The sequence below is a fragment of the Gobio gobio genome (assembly GCF_949357685.1).
Source record: "Gobio gobio genome assembly, chromosome: 11".
Taxonomy (NCBI): domain Eukaryota; kingdom Metazoa; phylum Chordata; class Actinopteri; order Cypriniformes; family Gobionidae; genus Gobio; species Gobio gobio.
Window position 1 is genome coordinate 51,442,542 of NC_137104.1, and position 22,206 is coordinate 51,464,747.

The window sequence follows — 22,206 nt, forward strand, 5'->3', positions numbered from 1 at the left end:
CACAGGTGGGGCAAATTAAACCAATAATCAGATAACAAGGGGGAGGGATCAAACAATGACAGAGGCACATGGCCACACTAACAAAACCCACATGTGCACACAAGACAGGACAGGCATGTGACACTCACTCACTTTCTTCCAAGCAAGATCCTTTTTATTCCTGTTTCCTAGTACGTACAGCTCCGGGTATCCACATGTGATTTGAACTCATTGTTGTCACTACTAGAGCAAGTTCCGGATTGGTTAACACGGCGCGAATATCCGGCAAAGTCAGATTTTTCAACGTGAATCACGCATCAAACGTTCAATTCGCTCAATTTGTGCCTATTCATTTGCGCGAATGGCGCCACAGAATGTCTATTCGCGTCTTTGCATTGACTTAACATCTAAATCACTCACGCGAAACGCTTCATTCGCGTCTGGTGTGAACGCACCATGAGAAGCGCACTTAGGACTGTGCATGTGCGTTAGCATGCTCCAGCCTGAAAAATGCAGTTGTTTTGTCATGATTCAAACATTTAGAAACAAAATTTATGAGACAGTTATTGTCAGATTTCATTGGTGATTTCAAATATGAAGTAAGCTTGGCGAACAGTGCTGGAGAATTTGATGTTTCCCAATTCAAAGAGATAGCATGCGAAACGAGATGCGTTTCAAAGATGGCCGCCGAGGGAAATTACTTGTCTTACTGTGCGTTCACACCAGACGCGACTTGCGCGAATAAATTGCGTTATTCACGTGTAGTTGGACGCTTGAACATTTTGAGTGTACTCGCTTCATTCGCACGTGAAATTCACTACACAACAGACGCAAATTTGCGTCATGGGAGGGACTTCTGCCTGCCAGCTCGTCTCGATGCGACATGGCTGACATGGATTGTTTTAAAATATGGCGAATAAGCTCAATTTGCTGGCTTAGCTAGCTTGTAGTCTCAATAGGGTGAATTCAGGGGGATTGGGACACTTTTTCCAAGTCATCTCAATGGCAAAAAGTGTCCCAATCACCCTGAAATCACCCTATGTAGAGCTCAAATTGAGTAAAGAGCGTTTTTTACAACTTACCAGATTGTCCGGCCTCCTCACTCACTTTCTTCCAAGCAAGATCCTTTTTATTCCTGTTTCCTAGTACGTACAGCTCCGGGTATCCACATGTGATTTGGCCTCATTGTTGTCACTACTAGAGCAAGTTCCGGATTGGTTAACACGGCGGTAATATCCACCAAAGTTCCGATTTTTCAACGTGAATCACGCATCAAACGTTCAATTCGCTCAATTTGTGCCTAGTCATTCGCGCGAATGGCGCCACAGAATGTCTATTCGCGTCTTTGCATTGACTTAACATCTAAATCACTCGCGCAAAACGCTTCATTCGCGTCTGGTGTGAACGCACCATGAGAAGCGCACTTAGGACTGTGCATGTGCGTTAGCATGCTCCAGCCTGAAAAATGCAGTTGTTTTGTCATGATTCAAACATTTAGAAACAAAATTTATGAGACAGTTATTGTCAGATTTCATTGGTGATTTCAAATATGAAGTAAGCTTGGCGAACAGTGCTGGAGAATTTGATGTTTCCCAATTCAAAGAGATAGCATGCGAAACGAGATGCGTTTCAAAGATGGCCGCCGAGGGAAATTACTTGTCTTACTGTGCGTTCACACCAGACGCGACTTGCGCGAATAAATCGCGTTATTCACGCGTAGTTGGACGCTTGAACATTTTGAGTGTACTCGCTTCATTCGCACGTGAAATTCACTACACAACAGAACTTCTGCCAGCCGGCTCGTCTCGTTGCGAAATGGCTGACATGGATTGTTTTAAAATACAACGAATAAGCTCAATTTGCTGGCTTTAGCTAGCTTGTAGTCTCAATAGGGTGAATTCAGGGTGATTGGGACACTTTTTCTAAGTTATCTCAATGGCAAAAAGTGTCCCAATCACCCTGAAATCACCCTATGTAGAGCTCAAATTGAGTAAAGAGCGTTTTTTACAACTTATCAGATTGTCCGACCTCCTCACTCACTTTCTTCCAAGCAAGATCCTTTTTATTCCTGTTTCCTAGTACGTACAGCTCTGGGTATCCACATGTGATTTGGCCTCATTGTTGTCACTACTAGAGCAAGTTCCGGATTGGTTAACACGGCGGTAATATCCACCAAAGTTCCGATTTTTCAACACGAATCACGCATCAAACGCTCAATTCGCTCCATTTGTGCCTAGTCATTCGCGCGAATGGCGCCACAGAATGTCTATTCGCATCTTTGCATTGACTTAACATGTAAAACACTCGCGCGAAATGCTTCATTCGCGTCTGGTGTGAACGCACCATGAGAAGCGCACTTAGGACTGTGCATGTGCGTTAGCATGGTCCAGCCTGAAAAATGCAGTTGTTTTGTCATGATTCAAACATTTAGAAACAAAATTTATGAGACAGTTATTGTCAGATTTCATTGGTGATTTCAAATATGAAGTAAGCTTGGCGAACAGTGCTGGAGAATTTGATGTTTCCCAATTCAAAGAGATAGCATGCGAAACGAGATGCGTTTCAAAGATGGCCGCTGAGTGAAATTACTTGTCTTACTGTGCGTTCACACCAGACGCGACTTGCGCGAATAAATCGCGTTATTCACGCGTAGTTGGACGCTTGAACATTTTGAGTGTACTCGCTTCATTCGCACGTGAAATTCACTACACAACAGAACTTCTGCCAGCCGGCTCGTCTCGTTGCGAAATGGCTGACATGGATTGTTTTAAAATACAATGAATAAGCTCAATTTGCTGGCTTTAGCTAGCTTGTAGTCTCAATAGGGTGAATTCAGGGTGATTGGGACACTTTTTGTAAGTTATCTCAATGGCAAAAAGTGTCCCAATCACCTTGAAATCACCCTATGTAGAGCTCAAATTGAGTAAAGAGCGTTTTTTACAACTTACCAGATTGTCCGACCTCCTCACTCACTTTCTTCCAAGCAAGATCCTTTTTATTCCTGTTTCCTAGTACGTACAGCTCCGGGTATCCACATGTGATTTGGCCTCGTTGTTGTCACTACTAGAGCAAGCTCCTGATTGGTTAACACGGCGCGAATATCCGCCAAAGTTCAGATTTTTCAACGCGAATCACGCATCAAACGTTCAATTCGCTCAATTTGTGCCTAGTCATTCGCGCGAATGACGCCACAGAATGTCTATTCGCATCTTTGCATTAACTTAACATGTAAAACACTCGCGCGAAACCCTTCATTCGCGTCTGGTGTGAACACACCATGAGAAGCGCACTTAGGACTGTGCATGTGCGTTAGCATGCTCCAGCCTGAAAAATGCAGTTGTTTTGTCATGATTCAAACATTTAGAAACAAAATTTATGAGACAGTTTTTGTCAGATTTCATTGAGATTTCAAATATGAAGTAAGCTTGACGAACAGTGCTGGAGAATTTGATGTTTCCCAATTCAAAGAGATGCGTTTCAAAGATGGCCGCCGAGTGCAACGTTCTGCTGATTCCATTGCTGAAGACTTCCAAACTTCCACTGGCATTAATATCAGCACAAAAAATGTGTGGCGGTAGCTTCACGGAATGGGTTTCCACTACTGAAAGAGTGGTGAGAGTGGATCGAGTGGTGCAAAACACAGAGTCACTGAATGTTCTGTGGACAAACGAGTCACGCTTCTCTGTTTGTCAGTCTGATGGACGGATGCCAGGAGAACGTTACCTGCCTGACTGCATTGTGCCAACTGTAAAAGTGCCAGTGAAGGGAAATCGCTTCAGCATACCAAGGCAATTTGGGCAATATGCTTCCAATTTTGTGGGTTCAAATGTCCGGGTTAAATATGTCAAGCATCCCTGTAGTAGCTGTCTATGTAGGCAGTATACGGCAAGGCGGCTCACCATTTTGGAACGGAGCCGAGTTTGCAAGTGGACAGGAACACAGTGATTTTCATGAAGAGAAGGACCAAGGAAGAGAAAGGAGGAGGACGAACAGACACAAACAGACTGCAGTGGTTATAAATAGACAGAGGATGTGAGAGCGTGTGTATAAGCAGCTCTTCTGTCCTACTGCAGTGATGCTAATGGAAGTTAATACGGCGCAAAGAGCCAAACTGAGACACAGGAGGAACGAACAACAGGACAGAGCCGCAACGGGAGAGGAAATTACTCTGATCTTCAGCGTTTTAAGAGAATTGTCTGTTCTTTTTGAAGAGCAAGCATGCATAATCATATTTATGAGATTGCGTGTTAACACCCCCACAATGCTGCTTTTACCAGTGAGAAACTTTGAGTCCAGCTGTGCCAAGTTAGGTGGCATATCAATTAAATAATAATAATTTGACTGTAAAGTTCACTTTTTGTGTATTTTGTAGTAATTAAACTTTCCAGAAAACCTCACTCATTTAGCCAGTTTATGAGGCTTGCGTTGCTAAACTACATTTCCCATCATTTATAGCAGAATGATAAATGGCCAACGTAGGCTGGCAGACTTCCACAGACAATGACAAACATTCATTTTTAAGCAAATATAATGCATCTTTTTACATAAGCACATTTTTCACAGATACGGGTGTGTAAATGATCCTCATTTGATCAACACACACCTGCACAATAGCATTGTTTAACCTCCGCAGTTTGGTTACCAAGAGACGTTCGTTGACAAGCGAACACCTGCGAAGCACCAAGCAATAATGCCTTTATGTTCAGAAGTAAAGGACATCAAATATCAAGCGATAAACTGTTGGCCCTCACAGGAACATACAGCACAACTCTTTCAGAACTGTGTGATATTACAGCAGTACCTGAAGAGCAAACGATACACCCCTGCTTTCCTTATTCTTTACACATGGTCGCAGGTGCTAAAAATATCTCCACCCTTTCCACCCTGCTATTTCTACATCACCGGTCTTGGAACTGACAATCAGTTCAGCACTTTCACATTCCCACAAACCCTGCAAATAAGGGAGAGAGGGAGGAAAGCACAGCCACACTGGGTGAAGACGGAAAAGCAGCGAACATGGACGAAGAAGCGCAGGTTTGATGACTCAGCAGACGGGGGAGTCTTGTTATCGAATCAGTCAATGCTGAGATTACAGACAGCTGATGTTCCCAAGAAGATGAGCAGACAATGGAGGCGAATTATACCATACAGGAATCCAGAAATCCTGACGGCATAAACAACATTTTTCCAGATGTAAAAGCATGTTTAATGCTTGTATGCAAATTGTAATTAGAAAAGATAGTTATATACATTTTCAAATATTTTCAGTTTTCATATATATATATATATATATATATATTAGTGCTGTCAAATCAATTAATCACTATTAATCACATCTACACTCTAAAAAATCCTGGGTTAAAAATGGACTAATTGGGTTGTTTTAAGAAAACATTTAACCCAACGGCTGGGTTAGTCCACTTTCAACACAACTTGGGTTATTTTTAACCCAGGATTCTTTAGAGTGTAACATAAAAGTTTGTGTTTATATAATATATGTGTATATGCGACCATCTTCCTAATATTGTGCTGGTCCCCCTTTTGCTGCCAAAACAGCCCTGACCCGTCGAGACATGGACTCCTCTAGACTCCTGAAGGTGTGCTGTGGTATCTGACACCAAGATGTTAGCAGCAGATCCTTTAAGTCATGTAAGTTGCGAGGTGGGGCCTCCATGGATCGGACTTGTTTGTTCAGCACATCCCACAGATGCTCGATTGGATTGAGATCTGGGGAATTTGGAGGTCAAGTCAACACCTCAAACTCGTTGTTGTGCTCCTCAAACCATTCCTGAAGCATTTGTGCTTTGTGGCGGCGCATTATCTGCTGAAAGAGCCACAGACACCAGGGAATACCGTTGCCATGAAAGGCTGTACATGGTCTCAACAATGCTTAGGTAGGTGGGACGTGTCAAAGTAACATCCACATGGATGGAGGACCCAAGGTTTCCCAGCAGAACATTGCCCAAAGCATCACTGCCTCCACCGGCTAGCCTTCTTCCCATAGTGCACCTGGTGCCATGTGTTCCTCAGGCTCTGACCCAGTCGTCTAGCCATCACAATTTGGCCCTTGTCAAACTCGCTCAAATCCTTACACTTGCCCAATGATCCTGTTTCTAACACATCAACTTTGTTCACTTGCTGCCTAATATACTGTATTCCACCCACTACACTTTTTGTGTGCTGACATCTCTTGTTGAAATACCCATGGTGAAGAACATCAAATGCAGATGTAAAGTAAATCAATAAAAATATAAGCTACAGCTGCAGTGAAATAATTGTCTGCACTGTTTGTTTTAGAGCTGCTGTTGTTACGGCAACGCAAACACCCTTCAGCAGAAAGTTGCTGTTTTAGGTCTGGGATGAAGCGTCTGTGATTGCTGCAGACACACAGAAACCCTTCAGCACACGGCAGGAGATGAGCTCTTATGATCCTGCTACAGACATTCACAGGGCAACCGTTTGCAGTGTTTGTTTGATTCTCTAAAGGAAACCTGCTTATGAATAATTTAGAGAGGCCATTTAGTTGGTTAAATTAAATTAGTTTGTTTCAAGACAGCAATTTTCTTTCCTGCCCAACCAGTGAGCAAGTGATATCGCAAATAAATAAACATTTATTGTGAGTGTGATCTGAGATGCTCATGGTAATGCACTGTAATGCTTAGATATAATCTGCTTTATATGAATCCATATCACTGCCTGCATACCAATAAGCAAAGTCATTTTAAGACATCAATGTCTATCAGCTCTTACAAAGTCCATTTTGCTTTTTTTCCCCTCTGCAAATGTCCCTAGAAATGTTTTTAGGCATCAAATGCGCGTTGGTAATGTGTGGGAACTTCCACAAATATAATCACAGAGCATCAAAAAGCTACAAAAGTGCCCAGAAACAGCGCGCTTATTGTTTTAGTCTCCTATATAAAGCTCTCCAAGAGGACTTTTTACTTTTATGGCTATGGATTCGGTCCACTCACAAGCTTTCTAATAAAATGTGATTGAATGTCTTAATGTGATGTGCTGACATGCACGGTTATGTGTCCAACTCACTGGTTTTACGCAATAAACTGACCGGGGCGCATTTACCACAATCAGCGCTTTTACGCACCATTGCGCATACCGTGTGTGCGTGCACGCGCGCGCGCGCGTCAGGACACCTGCTCTGCTGTTTTGAGTGTTTTAGAGTGTTGCGCTCTTCGCAACTTCTCCCGCCAGATTCCATTTAGAACGTTTCTAACAATTGCTGTTTTAACGAATTACGTTCTATTTAAATACCGACTATAAAAGCGCTCCACTGCAGCACTATAAGGGAATTTCGGGGGTGATTGTGGGCGGAGCATGTAGGCTACTCTGTCTAAACTGAGGGGAATCACATGGGGCAGGACCAGAAGCATGGTAAACAGAGTGAGGAGGAGGGTAAAGTTAAACTGGTGGCGTTTACGCACCATGGAGAGCGCCTTTGCGCACTGATCTGTTTGGGAAAAATAACTTGAGTTGATGTCATCTGCAGACTTTTCTGGATTTAATGTGTGCTTATCTCTGAAGACATGGAGTGAAGCGTTTTGCGCACCGGCCAGGAAGGATGCCCGAGCGAAGATGTGCAGCAGCCGGAAGATCATCTGGAGTTTGCTGGTTCTGTCGACGCTGGAGATAGGGCTCGGGGTGTCCAGCATCGTCCTGGGCGCGGTGGGCATCTGCCGGGCGAAAGCGGAGCACAAGACCCAGCAGGGCGACGCTTCTCCGGTATGGAGCGGAGTGTGTGTACGTCTCACTTTTTTAGTCTTATTCAGCTTAAATAAACGAGCTGTTCTTTTAAAAACTCTCAGCCATGCACTCTCGGTGTTTACAAATGATCAAAATACATGATACTACCATGTTTTGGGAATAGACCATGGTATTTTTTTGTAAGAATCCTAATGGAAATACCATTTATAGGCAATATAATGGTGTACAGTATACAGTGATGTAACTGATACCAATACAGTACAGGTCATCTGACCTAGAGCAGGATGGCACACTTTCTGATGTCATAACGTAATGATTCATCACAGATAAATACAGAGAGGTGTGAGGTTGTGGTACTTTCCGAGTGTATGTGAGATCTCACATAACTTCATTTGTGTCCAGTTCAGTTCTTATAAGCGCTGACTCTACTGTCATCTGAACTCAGTATAATTGTGTCATATTTCCATTCATGTTATTTTGGACTGGTTCATTTAAGTTGATCAAATATCATGTTTTCTCTCTCATAGTTTCTTATCTGCGGACTGTGTGGCATGCTGTGTGCACGGAAAAGGACAGGACTGATTGTGAGTACGCACTTAAGTGTTCCCGTGCACACACTCACTGTTCTAGATCTCTACTGTACACTACTGTAGAACACACAATCCAGTACACATTCTCCCAGATCATGCTTTTTATTGGAGCACATTTCATGGGAAACTGTGCACTGTGTTGCTTGCCATTTCTTAGGGAAAATTGTAAATCCTACGCCATTTTTTCCCAGCGCATACTAGAACACATACACTTTTTTATTCTTCTAGAAGGATAAACTGAAATGGATATACGCACCGTTATAGTTTCTTCAGATCAGTGTTTAGGTTTCTGGGTTCTTTAAAACACCAGTACTGTAAAAAAAATCCCTGTAAAATTTACGGTAAAAAAACGGCAACTGTGGTTGCCAGAACTTTACCGTAAAAAATATGTTAGCAACGTTTTAGTTTTCACAGATTTAAGTTAAATTTACAGTAAATAACCGTATTCCATTAACTGAAATAAACCCACCAATCACAGTGGAAATGAGTCACATGATGAATCAACGCTTTTAGGAGGACAATACTAATGTATAGAAGGTGCACAGTGTCATTCACACAAACACTGAACACCATCACGGTAACACACCGTTTTTTTAATAAAAAAAAATACAATAAACATTAATTTAACAACATTAAATGTAAGATAAAACCCTAATGTACTGATTAGACAAAACTAAGAATAAACAGTAATTTCATATGAATTCAAATCAAAATTCATTTTAATGTGAAGTGTCACGCAGGGAATTCTGGGAATGTCAATTTACAGTTTTTCACTGTAAATTACACAACGACTTGTTCTTTTTCACTTCCAAAAACTGTCAATTTAACGGTATTTTACAGTAAAATTACATTAAATGCAAGGTTAGATCTATTACAGTTAAACAGTACGGAAACTTTCTGTTAACTGTTTTTAACCGTAGCATTTTTACAGTCTTTTACCGTTAAAATCACGATCATTTTTTAATGGAACTTTAAATGGTTTTGGTTTCTGTGTAGAACACAAATACAAGCACATCAACTGTAGAATTCTAAAACTAAAAAATAATTTCTACTGTATAAAAATGCCTTTAGGCCGTGTGTCCACCAAAGCGTTTTTTCACGCGGCTGGCTGGCGTATTCAATCGTTTTCAATGGGAGAGCCGCGTTTTTAGAACGCCATGAGTGTAACGAGGCGCTGAGCGAGTATTTCACGCTCAAGCGTTGAAAGCTCGTTTTTTACTGGTCGCCGAGAGTTGAAGAATGTTCAACTTTGAGCAAAACGCAGCGCTCATCACTGTCACTTTTCACCCAGCCATCCAATCACAGTGGAGGAGGGGCGGGACAAATACTACACCGACCAACCGCCACATTCTGAGTGTCCAACATAAACAAGCAGTATAATAACAGAACAAAATACTTTAAAAACAAGAGCCAGAGAAAATACTTTACATTGTATCAGCATTTTTATATCGAATCAATACAGAAACAAACTATCTGTGAAATGAGATGCTAGTAACACTTCTGCAGATATTCCGTATCATAACAAGCAAAGAGTCTCAACTGAAAAAAAACGCTGTGCTGCCAAAATGCTCTCAAGCGTCAAGCGAGGCGTTTTCAGCAGAGCACCTAGTGTTTTCAGCCGGATAAAAACGCTTTGGTGGACACACGGCCTTATTGAGGGTGTGCATCGAGGTCACTTTCCCACTGGAACACGCCCCCTCAGCCGGACTGAGTGGCAGAAGAGCTGCTGCGTGACTGGAGTTAATAGGGGAAAAACGCGATTATCAGTTTAAACGAAAGATTTGACTCTATATAGTGTTCCTTACAACTTACCAAAAATCCAGTAATCCAATGATATTTACATGCAGCCAGGAATCGTGTTTCCTGACATTTATATGTGCCTGATTTCGACGCCGGGGAAATACAATTTGCCTGTGAACGCTTTATAAATACAACATAGGTTTAAATCCAGGTGATCACTTATATTAATTTTATAAAACGTCATAGCGTCCTTGTATAGTTTTTGTCAGTGTTTATTTAAAGCTGCAGTCCGGTTAATAAACAGAACTGCATGTGTCTTGCGGAAGAACATTGCTGCCGGAGCTACTTCTCTGTGTTTATGTCTATGGCGAGTCACGCAGGAACTGTGCTCCTCCGCAGCGCTTCCTACCAGACCGGTCTGAAATAGTCCCAATATAAACACTGATTATAAGTGTACCATAATGATTCAGGGTAAGACAAAAACACGGTTTGGAAAAAGGATTCATGTTGTACATTCTCATTAAATCTGGAACACAAAAAAAGTTACGGACAGCAGCTTTAAAAACACCAAATTAGGCAGAATATTACGCTGGTAAATATTTGATCGATGAGTTGTCAATACAATATATAACAATACAATTTAACAAATTTAACAAAACATACTGACATGAAATGATAACTGCAAATCCACGCTTCGCTGCCAGGAGTCCAGTTTCTGTGAATTGCAATTGCATTTCCTACTCTTTTCTGTAGCTTTCGGCGCTCTGTATTTCAGATTTCTTGTCAAATTTATACAGTCAATCTCAAAGCTCTTTCCTGTTTTAGATGTGTTTTGTGTGTTTTTCGTGGCATTCCCGCTGTAAACCAATGCTGCCTTTCATTGTTTTTGCCACTCAGTGGGTGGCAAACTAAAACTAATTTAGTTTTCAGGTCTCCTACATTAGGTTTACATGCATCCAAGGCAAAAAAAACCATAAATGTTCCTCCTAATATACACTGCAGCATCAGCTCTTTTCTCCTAGTGTCTGAAACTGTTTGATAAAGGATTCAGTCTCTCTAAGCCCCGCCTTTCCGAGGCCTGCTCTGCTCTGATAGGTCAGATGGCTCAGTCTGTTGTGATTGGTCGACCACTTAGAGTGCGTGTCAGAAACCAAACTTCCATTAGCATATCTGAATCTCAGACCTAGATCTTCCTCAGCACTCGATACACAGTGAAACGAACAGGAACAATGGCGTCGGATTTACCGTACCAATCTGGGTTTGAGTTTGCAGCGCAGAAAACAGCGTCTAATGCTGGGTTCACACCAAACACGAATAGAGCGTCAGGAGCGAGTGATTTCAATGTTAAGTCAATAGAAAGGGGCGTTGACGCGTGTCTGGAGGTCTTGCGGCGCGATAGACGCGATTCTGCCTCATTCGTGTGTCTAGTTCGAATTGAGCGTCTTGAGCGATATGCGCGTTATGCATGAGTGGTGCTTTTTGTGCATTCACGCATTTGAAGCGAATTCGCATCTGACGGCCGAGTTAAAAAATTTTTACTTTGGCATCAATTCGCAAAGATAATGTAGGAGTTGCCTGGACCACATTTGTGTGGCTATTAATGCTTAATATATATTTTTAATGAAAATGAAAAGAGGCAGAGTGGTGTTTTATGACATATTTCTTCTGGAGCGCCTTGAACGCACGTCTATTTCGCTTCAAATGCTCAATGTACACGCGTGTCCAATTCGCTGTAGATGCGCGAATGGATTAAAAATGTTCAAGCGTCCGACTAGACGCGGTAGACGCGATTTTGACGCTCTATTCGTGTTTGGTGTGAACGCAGCATACCAGTCTCAGCTACATCTACAGTGTTTGAGGGCGGGGCAAAGGAGACGTTGTTCACCAGCAGCCAATGAAAACTATACTTCTTTTTGGTAGGCCCTATGGTTCGATTCCACAATCCCAGAGATATGGGAATTTCAGTGTGGCCCCACTATTTATGTTTGTCATTCTTAAATATGTCAAAAATTTAGCTGGGAAAGTTTCAGAAATGTGTTTGCTTTGAGACAAAATGGCCATATTTTGAAGTGAATGACTGCATTTAGATTTTATTGCAATATGGTCCTATATTCTAATTAGATATGCATGTACTATAAGGGGGCATTATGCAAATTTGTTACAAGCCTAGGTCGGTTCGTGCAGGAAGAAAGACTGAAATTACTTGTATCGGCAATTCAGAATCGCTTCTTCCTTTTAGGAGACAATAACTTTATTTGTCACGCACTTTGAAACACCTTTTACATTCACAAATATGAAATGTATAGGCCTAATATCCCAAAAACAATAGGGCATAGACTGTGTATCACCACACACATTCATATTTTTAGTGTGTTCTTATTTTAGGAATGCAAACGAAATCGAGGATAGAAATAGTTTGTTGTGGACGTCAATATAAACATGTACATCCAGCTCACCGTGAGTGCGTGCGTGTGTGTGTGTGTGTGTGTGTAAACATCCCAGGATACTTCACTGGAGAGGCGAGATTGAATTAGCCACCTCAGAGTGGAGTGAGCCGCCCCAGCGGAGAGCGTTAATCACAGATCAATACTGAAGTGAAACTCCAGTCTGAGAGCTTTCATGTATCTCATATCCCACTCTCCACGCGGCTCTTTTCATATCATTGCTTGTTTTCCTTTGATTTCTTGTGTACAAGCTTCCAGTCCTCAAACATGCTTTACCGTTTCTCATTTTATCTCTCTCCCGTCCTGCCGATTGATTTTGTTTCTCTATGCCCTGCCTTGTAATGTTACTGTACGGCTAAAAGGAAACGTCCCCGTCTGCCTGTAATGGTTCTGAATTCCTGACAGTAACGTCAGGAGCTACTCAAGAACACTTAAGCGTTGCGTCTGTGAATCATATGGACTTTGACTCCCCGTGGACAGTCTCATCTCAGCAGGTTTAGACACAAAACACAGGCGCTCCACAAACATACAGCGTTTTGGCTGTTTCTCTTCAGTGTGTAATGTGATATGGGCTGCACTATGAATGGAATAGTATGCTGAGTGTGTTCTGCATACTATTTTTGTTACAGTAAAATAATATTAGAGGTGCTTGCTATGCAGTTTTAGCACAGTCGATAATGCAATAACTTAGGGTAATTACAGAATGGCTGCGTTTGAAATTAAATGCTTATTCCCGTCTATAATTTCAAACTGTGCGTGTGTGAAACCAATGTTTCAGATAGTTGTGTGCTACATTTGCTCTCACATGACCTCAAAACATTGCATGTTTAAAGGGGTCATGAACTGGCTTTTTTATTGTTTTATACTGTTGTCTGAGGTCAACTTATGATGTTTGCGTGGTTTTTACATTCAAAAACATCATAATGAATAAGTAATAGGCTATTTTCTACCCTGGTTTTGAGCCTACACTGCAAAAAATGCTCTTCTTACTTAGTATTTTTGTCTTGTTTCTAGTCTAAATAAAAATTATCCAATCAAGATGTATTTACTAGATAAGTAAAATGACATAAGATATATATTTTTTTGTTTTCTTGAGTTTTTGCTTAAAACAAGCAAAATTATCTGCCAATGGAGTAAGAAAAATAATCTGGTTTCTGATTTGAAATCTTGTTTCTTGTTTTTGTCCCAAACAGAAATAAGATTATTTTTCTTACCCCATTGACAGATAATTTAGCTTGTTTTAAGCAAAAACTTTTTCCCCCCAGAAAACAAGAAAAAATATCTTATGTCATTTTACTCTGTTTTTATGGGCGTTCCGCATTGAAGACTTGGAAGTAAACGCCCACTGCTATGATTGGATAACAGTTTTGCATATTAAAATGAGCTTCAGCTCCCCTGTCATTTATGTAAGGAATTGTTTTCAAAATTTCCAATGTGGAGAAACGGCAACCGGAATGAGTCAGCCAGAGGACTCGCAATTTTTTCATCTCTCATCCACCCGCGATTAATTGGAATGTTATTTTTTATTAGCCTGACGTCGTCATACTCAATTCTAGTCAGAATATGAGTCTGATACTGCTCCATTGGGCTGTGATTATGGGACGTGTTTCAACCATAGACTGTAAAAAATATGGACGTAGTGTGAAACAAATTCAACCCAAGTGCTCTTTGGTGACGTGGATAATTACATTACTGTAGATCATCTGTCCATCATCATATAAAACCTGCCCTGACTATTTGTTTGGTCCGAACAGCTCTGGTTCGAGTATCCACAAAAGATCAAGTCCAGACCGAACTTTCCGACCTCAAATGTTGTGGGCGGGGCTAAGATCGGCTGGCATCCAGGCAAATTTGTTATTACTTGGCCGGTTCGATTGGTGGATACAACTGCAAACCATTCGTAACACGTCTGCGTGTGTGTGTGTATTTCACTGTTTAAGATGGCCCTAGCCCATACATGTTCGAGTCTGATCACGAATCGCAGGACAATGAACCAACAACACCTCAAATGCAAAGGATACTCCAGCCTGTGACAGTGTGGAAGTTATGTTTAGTTAGACACGTACATAACCAGTAGATATCAAACGTAACAATGCAATACTATTACATTTTTAAAAAAAATTTACTCACATAATTGTGTTGCATCATTCCTGTCAGATCCAGAAGCCACAGCATCGTTTTTTTTTTTATCTCATTCTGTCTGCAAATCCAGTCTTGTTTGCAAGAAGCAAACAAATGCAATGTCTTCCCCACATGAGCTTAAAAATGACATTAAAAATAATGTTCAACCATGCATATTGGAGTCTGAAGGAAGCTTATGGCTTGTTTATTGCTTGGAAGTTCGATCCGGTTTAGCTCCACGTAAGCCTGTAATTTATCAAACATGCCATGCACGAGTCGGTGGGCGGGGCTACAGAATCAGGCTTTCTTCTTCTTCTGTTGAGGCGGCGTTTCACTGCACTCTTACGTCACAGCCGGGCACATTCTGAGATCTCTCGTTTGCTGAGCCAGCTGTCAATAATAGCTTTTCTTTGATTAACAAGGACATTTTCAGCTCTGAAACTGACAGGATATTCTTATATTGCCATGACCTTTTATATATCAAAAGCTCAAGGGAAAGTTGACCCATTTTAAGGTGCACTATGTAACTTTTCCGTCCGCTAGCGGTCGCCTGCTCAAAACAAAGGTGTAGTTTGATGACGGAAAGTTTGAGCGCAGAATCTTGGGACATGTGGTCTTCACCTCACAGCCGGTGGGAAAGAATCGGGATAGGACTCGGGCAGAAATCATGTTGATGGATGTGATTATTAACATTTCTGTAGTATGAAGCAGAGCAGGAGCGAGTGTTGTGTAGCTGAGGAACCGCTGGAGCGATTGTTAATAAGATGAACGCGACACACGCCTCGCGAGCAGCGGGACTTTTATTATGACACAGTCGCCGGCGCTACTTCCGCTTTTCCGGTCATGAGTATGAGGTAACACAGCACTGTTTATCATATAAGACACATCTCAGTGTGTTGATGATGTTGTGGCGTTACTCTGTGCGTTCTCTCAGCGACTGCTATGGCACTTGTTCACACTGCAGTGAGAGGAAAGCGTTTCTGCAGAATAAAACCGGAAACCGAGGGGAACGCAGATATGATGTCATTGACAGGCGACTCCCTCACACGTCCCGGTTCCTCGGTTAAAATAGCATTTTCTCACGATTTACAAAAACATTTGGGATATTGTAAGTACTCAACTGAACAATAACACTGGCCTAGTGGTTTTTGGATATTTTACTGAAAAAAATATTACATAGTGCACCTTTAAATCAGTTAAAGAAAATAAATATAGTTATATTGCATAGTTATATAGTTATATACTGCCCCGTGTGATTCCCCTCAGCACATTTACATTCTAGTCATTTGCAGACCCTTTTTATTGTAAGCAGTTTATCATAGGAGCCAACAATATTTGCAATGTACAATACCAAGCTATGTCAGATTTCTGGCACACTAAAAGGGGGTGTGTTATCTAACGTGTGCGACTGTGCTGTAGAGTCAGAAGTTTCTTGTGTAATTTGAGGTCAGATGTGTCCTGAAGTGTTGAGCCGGCAGATTCTGTCACTGTCTGAACGAGGTCTGTCCGATTACAAAATCACAGAGCAGCACAATCCATTCTCCCTGTACACAATGGTTTCGTCTTCACCCTCCGTTTACAGTATTTACTGCTGTGCTATACGCTTCCTGATTAATATACTTTGACCTTTATGAGCATTAAAATCACTCTGAACAACACTTTAACAACTGCAAAACAACACACTGGAAACGTAGCATTATGGTTGTTACTTTTGCATTTGCGAACATGACATAAGTGGTTCAACAAATTTACTTAAATGAAGTATTTTCATTTGTAAACAAACGTCATTTAAATGGAATATTAAATTAAATTGATACTAAATTGAATGCATTTGAAATGTATAATAATCATAATTTTAATGATATATTCATGCAATTTGCATTATTATTTTAATATTGTGAGCATGCAAAATGCATTATTATTTTAATATTGTGAGTATGCTATATGCGTTATTATTTTAATATTGTGAGTATGCTATATGCATTATTTTAATATTGTGAGTATGCTATATGCATTATTATATTAATATTGTGAGTATGCTATATGCATTATTTTAATATTGTGAGTATGCTATATGCGTTATTATTTTAATATTGTGAGTATGCTATATGCGTTATTATTTGAATATTGTGAGTATGCTATATGCGTTATTATTTTAATATTGTGAGTATGCTATATGCATTATTATTTTAATATTGTGAGTATGCTATATGCGTTATTATTTTAATATTGTGAGTATGCTATATGCATTATTATTTTAATATTGTGAGTATGCTATATGCGTTATTATTTATTTATTGTGAGTATGCTATATGCATTATTATTTATTTATTGTGAGTATGCTATATGCGTTATTATTTATTTATTGTGAGTATGCTATATGCGTTATTATTTTAATATTGTGAGTGTGCTATATGCATTATTATTTTAATATTGTGAGTATGCTATATGCATTATTATTTTAATATTGTGAGTATGCTATATGCATTATTATTTTAATATTGTGAGTATGCTATATGCATTATTATTTTAATATTGTGAGTATGCTATATGCATTATTTTAATATTGTGAGTATGCTATATGCATTATTATATTAATATTGTGAGTATGCTATATGCATTATTTTAATATTGTGAGTATGCTATATGCGTTATTATTTGAATATTGTGAGTATGCTATATGCGTTATTATTTGAATATTGTGAGTATGCTATATGCGTTATTATTTTAATATTGTGAGTATGCTATATGCATTATTATTTTAATATTGTGAGTATGCTATATGCATTATTATTTTAATATTGTGAGTATGCTATATGCGTTATTATTTATTTATTGTGAGTATGCTATATGCATTATTATTTATTTATTGTGAGTATGCTATATGCGTTATTATTTATTTATTGTGAGTATGCTATATGCGTTATTATTTTAATATTGTGAGTGTGCTATATGCATTATTATTTTAATATTGTGAGTATGCTATATGCATTATTATTTTAATATTGTGAGTATGCTATATGCATTATTATTTTAATATTGTGAGTATGCTATATGCATTATTATTTTAATATTGTGAGTATGCTATATGCATTATTATTATAATATTGTGAGTATGCTATATGCATTATTATTTTAATATTGTGAGTATGCTATATGTGTTATTTTACTATTGTAAGCATGCAATATATGCTCTTATTTTAACGATGTATGCATGTAATATATGTTATTATTTTAATATTTTGAGCATGCATTATGCGTTATTATTTTAATTACCCATGCATGAAATATGCATTTTTATTTTAATATTGTGAGGATGCAATATGTATTTATGTATTAATATTTTGATTATGCTATATGTGTTATTATTGTACTATTGTATACATGCAATAATCATTATTATTTTAACGATGTATGGATGTGATATGCTTGTAACGATGTACGCATGCAATAGACACAAACCGCTAATGATATGCATGTTTCTGTTTCTCTCAGATGATCTTATTTTCCTCCTGCTGCATTTGTGGGTTGATTGGTGGAATCCTGAACTTCCAGTTTGTCCGCGCACTGGTCAAGCGTCCAGACACCATGCGCTCTCTTCATTTGGCCGTCATGTCTCTGGCGTGTCTGGGCATCAGCAGCTGCACGCTGTCCACCTGGCTGACCTGCAGACTGGCCAGCAGCGAACAGCAGCGCATGTTTCTGGAGAGAGAACATTCCCTACATCACTCGCACGAAATGGCAGAGAAGGTACGACAGGAGCCGGTATGTTTGTGCAGACTGTGTGTACCGGCTTACAGGCAACATTCAATTAAAACGCTTTTTAAATACATGCTACTGGTCTTATTGCGAATGAATGACTCGACAGAAATACAAATGTCAGCAAAATGTAACCATTTGTTCCAAGCGACTTTCCTTTTCAGTTGATGTCATGTAGGGCTACTTGACTTTTTGGAGCGTAAAAGGGCCTTGATGTGTCAAGATGCTTCAGATCGGTGTTTTTCTATCTGGTGTCTTCTTTAAGGCAAGACCCGACAGGTGAAAAGAGTACAAAAATGACCATATTTACCAAGGTTGATTTGTATTACAAGGTTTCTGAAATGTTATTTTTAAAGATGCGGACAACACATATCTAATCTAATTAAATATGCACCTATTTGCATACATTTCCAGAATAGAAATCTGAACATTGGATAATGCCAGGTACAAAATTCATGGTTCATTTTGTTTACATATTAGACTAGAGTTAAAGGTTATTACAGAGAATGAAAAAGCTCTGCTAAGTCCCTCCAGCGGGAGTTCTGCTCTATATCAGTGTCAGTGTTCCTGAACTCCCTGAAATGCCTCCATTGTAGTCTTGAGTTTTCCTCCGGGAACGAACATGTCACAATATTCCTCATTTAAATAATTAATATGCAGAATAAAGGGGCGGGCCTGTTTGAGTTAGTTAGTGTGTTGAAACCATAGAGTGTAAAAAAATATGGACGTAGTGTCCGTGGCGTCACCCATAGGATTCTGAAGAGCAGTTTTGAAGCGTAAAGTAGGGACGAGCAGGCCGTCGCCATCTTGACGGATAACAAAAAATGGGCAAAGAGGCGGGACGTGGGCGGAGCTGAGGTGACGCGATGACTAACAGACAGCAGATAAACGGCTATCCACCTGTCACTCAAAGTGACCACGTCCTTAATTATGCAGAACTTTAAGGCTCTATATAATGTAAACGAATGAGTTATAAAAACATTCACCACCTCACAGTCGTCATGAAGGGCAAAATTAGCCGTATAGACCAAAACCACAATTTGTCCCAGACTGTAAACATGTTTTCTTCTGCTGTAAAGTTGGGCATTTTAACATGAGCTCAATGAGATTCTGCTCCTTCTGGAGGCTGTCTCTAGTGGCCAGTCGATGAACTGCAGTTTAAGTCACTTCCGTATTGGCTTCTGGGGGAGAGAACTGGGGGAGTTTGCCGCTTGGTTGAAACTCGCAGTCATGGTTCATCAACTGTTGACCAATCACAACACACTACTCCAGCCGACCAATCAGAGCACATTGTGCTTTTCAGAAGGCGGAGCTTCATAGAGACAGGAACTAAACAGAGCGTTACTGACAGACTGGGAAGAGAGGAGCCGCAAAAATGGAGAATATGGGGAAAAATATGTGTTTATTGAACATTCAAGCATGAAAATCAATTCTAGTATAGCACAAAAACAAAATCAAGACTTTGTAAGAGGGCATAATATGGCCACTATTGACACGAATAGATCAAATGTCAAAATAAATAAACATTTAAATGTGTAATTTGGGTGTTTTCTTTCCACTATAGTCTTTGAAAGAAGACGTTATGGAAGCAAAATCTCCAAATTGACCAGTGCATGAAAAAACAGCGGTTTGCCTTAAAGCGCCAGCTCATAGAATTCCTTTAAGTTCCACAGTTCTTTATGGAACTTTAAAAGGTTCTTCTATATGACAACACCTTTAAAGGATTAGTTCACTTCAAAATGAACATTTCCTGATATTTTACTCACCCCCATCTCATCCAAGATGTTCATGTCTTCCTTTCTTCACTCAAAAAGAAAATACGTTTTTTAAAGGAAAACATTCCAGAATTTTTCTGGAAAACACCAAAAAACACTCCATCTTCAACTTCAAAATCGTCCGACATCGTTGTTTTACCTTTTTTTGCTGAAGGACGTTAGTATTAGTCTTCACACGAGCGCTTTGTAAACACGTGGGCGGTACTTCCGCCTACGTCTTGCGTGACTTTTCCGACGTGATTACGTGATTTTTCCGTGGCAGAGCAGCGCAAGATGAGCAATTTAGGTTAAAAAGTATATTCATTTTGAATTGTTTTTGAAAATGTCCGATGGTTGGCTAGATGAGACCCTAATCCTTTAAATGCATGAATGTTTCTCCAATCATTATTACATATTCTGGTCTCTAGCGACCCGGATCTATATCGAACACGGATGGATCTCTGCCTGTCGTGATGATATAAAACTCACCTGATATTAAAGTACCAATTACAGAAGAATAAAATCAAGCATATTTTGTGACCTCTTGCAGCTTGGAAGGGTTCAGTTTGAGCAGATGTTTTACCCCATCATCATCACTGTCCTCATCAGAGCTCATTTCAGTACATTCGGCATCTGCCTCATATTCACCATCTCTAACATATTCTCAAAACTATCATTTTCAACATCTTCAAAATCAACATTTAGATCACTGACCGCTTCTTCACCAGATCCACCATCAGTGACAGCGCTTGCTCTCAGTAAATCTCACAGCCGTTTCAGTTTTGCTGATGGTTCTTCCTATTCTTTTGTTTTCTGCCTGCACTAACTATGAGTGAAACGTCACTTCATCAGTGTGTATCAGACATTGCCACCTTGTGGAATAAAGGTGAACTGCACTTATTCAGTCATCAACTATTCAATTATTGTAGTGCACTAAGTGCAGAAAAGATATACTAACACTGTTACACGCCTCGGGTCTTTGGCGACCCTATACAATTTCTACAAAAATGAATGGGAAAACAGATATTCTTGTATAATTTGTTTTCTTGTTATATTGTTTATGAGGAATACTAAGGAGGTTGATGTCTAACTTGAAAAAATTAATGAGGAGGAGAGTGGTGATTGACATCCCGGGTCACTACAGACCCAAGGTATACGTTTAAGGGTTAAATGTCACCCCACTTTTTGAGAATAGTCATGAAAATGCACTATCCAAACTTAAAGGGCTGTAATTCAAGAATGCTTTGGGATATAGACCTAAGATTGGTCTTGTTTTAAAGAAGACTTTAAAGAAGCGTTTCAAAATATTAAATTATGAAAAAGTAAGGGAAGTTTAAATTTACTGTAAATGAAAAATGCTGTAATAAATATTTAAATTTTATATCAAATATATATTTTACAAAAAAAGTTTTACTCTAAAATTACTATAAAATCAAAGGCATATGTCTAACCAAGTTTGAAGTTGATATCACAAAAATTGAAGTCCCCATGAGATTTTGTTTAGACGCTGTACCAAAAATAGCCACCGGGTGTAATCCACATTCCATTGATTGTTTTTTTTCTGTCCAAATGTCACTTCCATCACAAAACAGTCACCAAATATGGAACCTTGAGACTCAGACCTTTCCGACGATGTGTGTTTTGTCAAGATTAGAAAAGATTTTGATTATGAAGTAGTTAAAATACATTTTGTAATACGAAACATGATGGGGGAGGAGCCCGCTAGAAGAATTTAGAGTACCGTTTCCATGGTAACGCAACGTCTGATTTCAAAACGGTTTTCACAGGATGAATTTTGAGTTCATAAGCTTTTGAATGATACCTAATTTATGATAATTACTCAAATATATGATAAAAAAAAGAGCGCAATGCGTCCTGCCAGCGGGACGGTTACAGTTAAGGGGTTAAATGTGTCTAGTTTGTAGTGTTTTATGATTCTCTTCAAGTTACGGCTAACATCTCTATCACCATTGCTCATATTTTATAAGTATTACAATTCAGAGTCTTTCTTGCCCTGCACTATTTGTTTCACAGGAAAACATACAGTCGCTAAAAATGTTAAAAATGTCTGTTTGGCTGCGCATCTCCTCACAAACTCGG

The 22,206-nt window shown here is 39.6% G+C and overlaps 1 protein-coding gene across 11 annotated transcripts in view; it reads left to right on the forward strand.

Moving 5' to 3' along the window:
- Positions 1-22,206, forward strand: part of tmem196 (transmembrane protein 196) — a 43,349-nt gene that overhangs the window by 20,397 nt on the left and 746 nt on the right. For 3 of the 11 annotated variants that reach the window (XM_079828874.1, XM_079828882.1, XM_079828881.1), the window contains 3 exons: positions 7,519-7,734; positions 8,226-8,282; positions 18,089-18,343. In XM_079828874.1, the coding sequence (XP_079685000.1) occupies positions 7,519-7,734; positions 8,226-8,282; positions 18,089-18,343 (528 nt within the window). Of the gene's footprint in view, positions 1-5,332; positions 7,735-8,225; positions 8,283-18,088; positions 18,359-22,206 lie in introns of those variants that run through there. The other 8 variants (XM_079828877.1, XM_079828876.1, XM_079828875.1 and 5 more) reach the window with 6 other exon arrangements.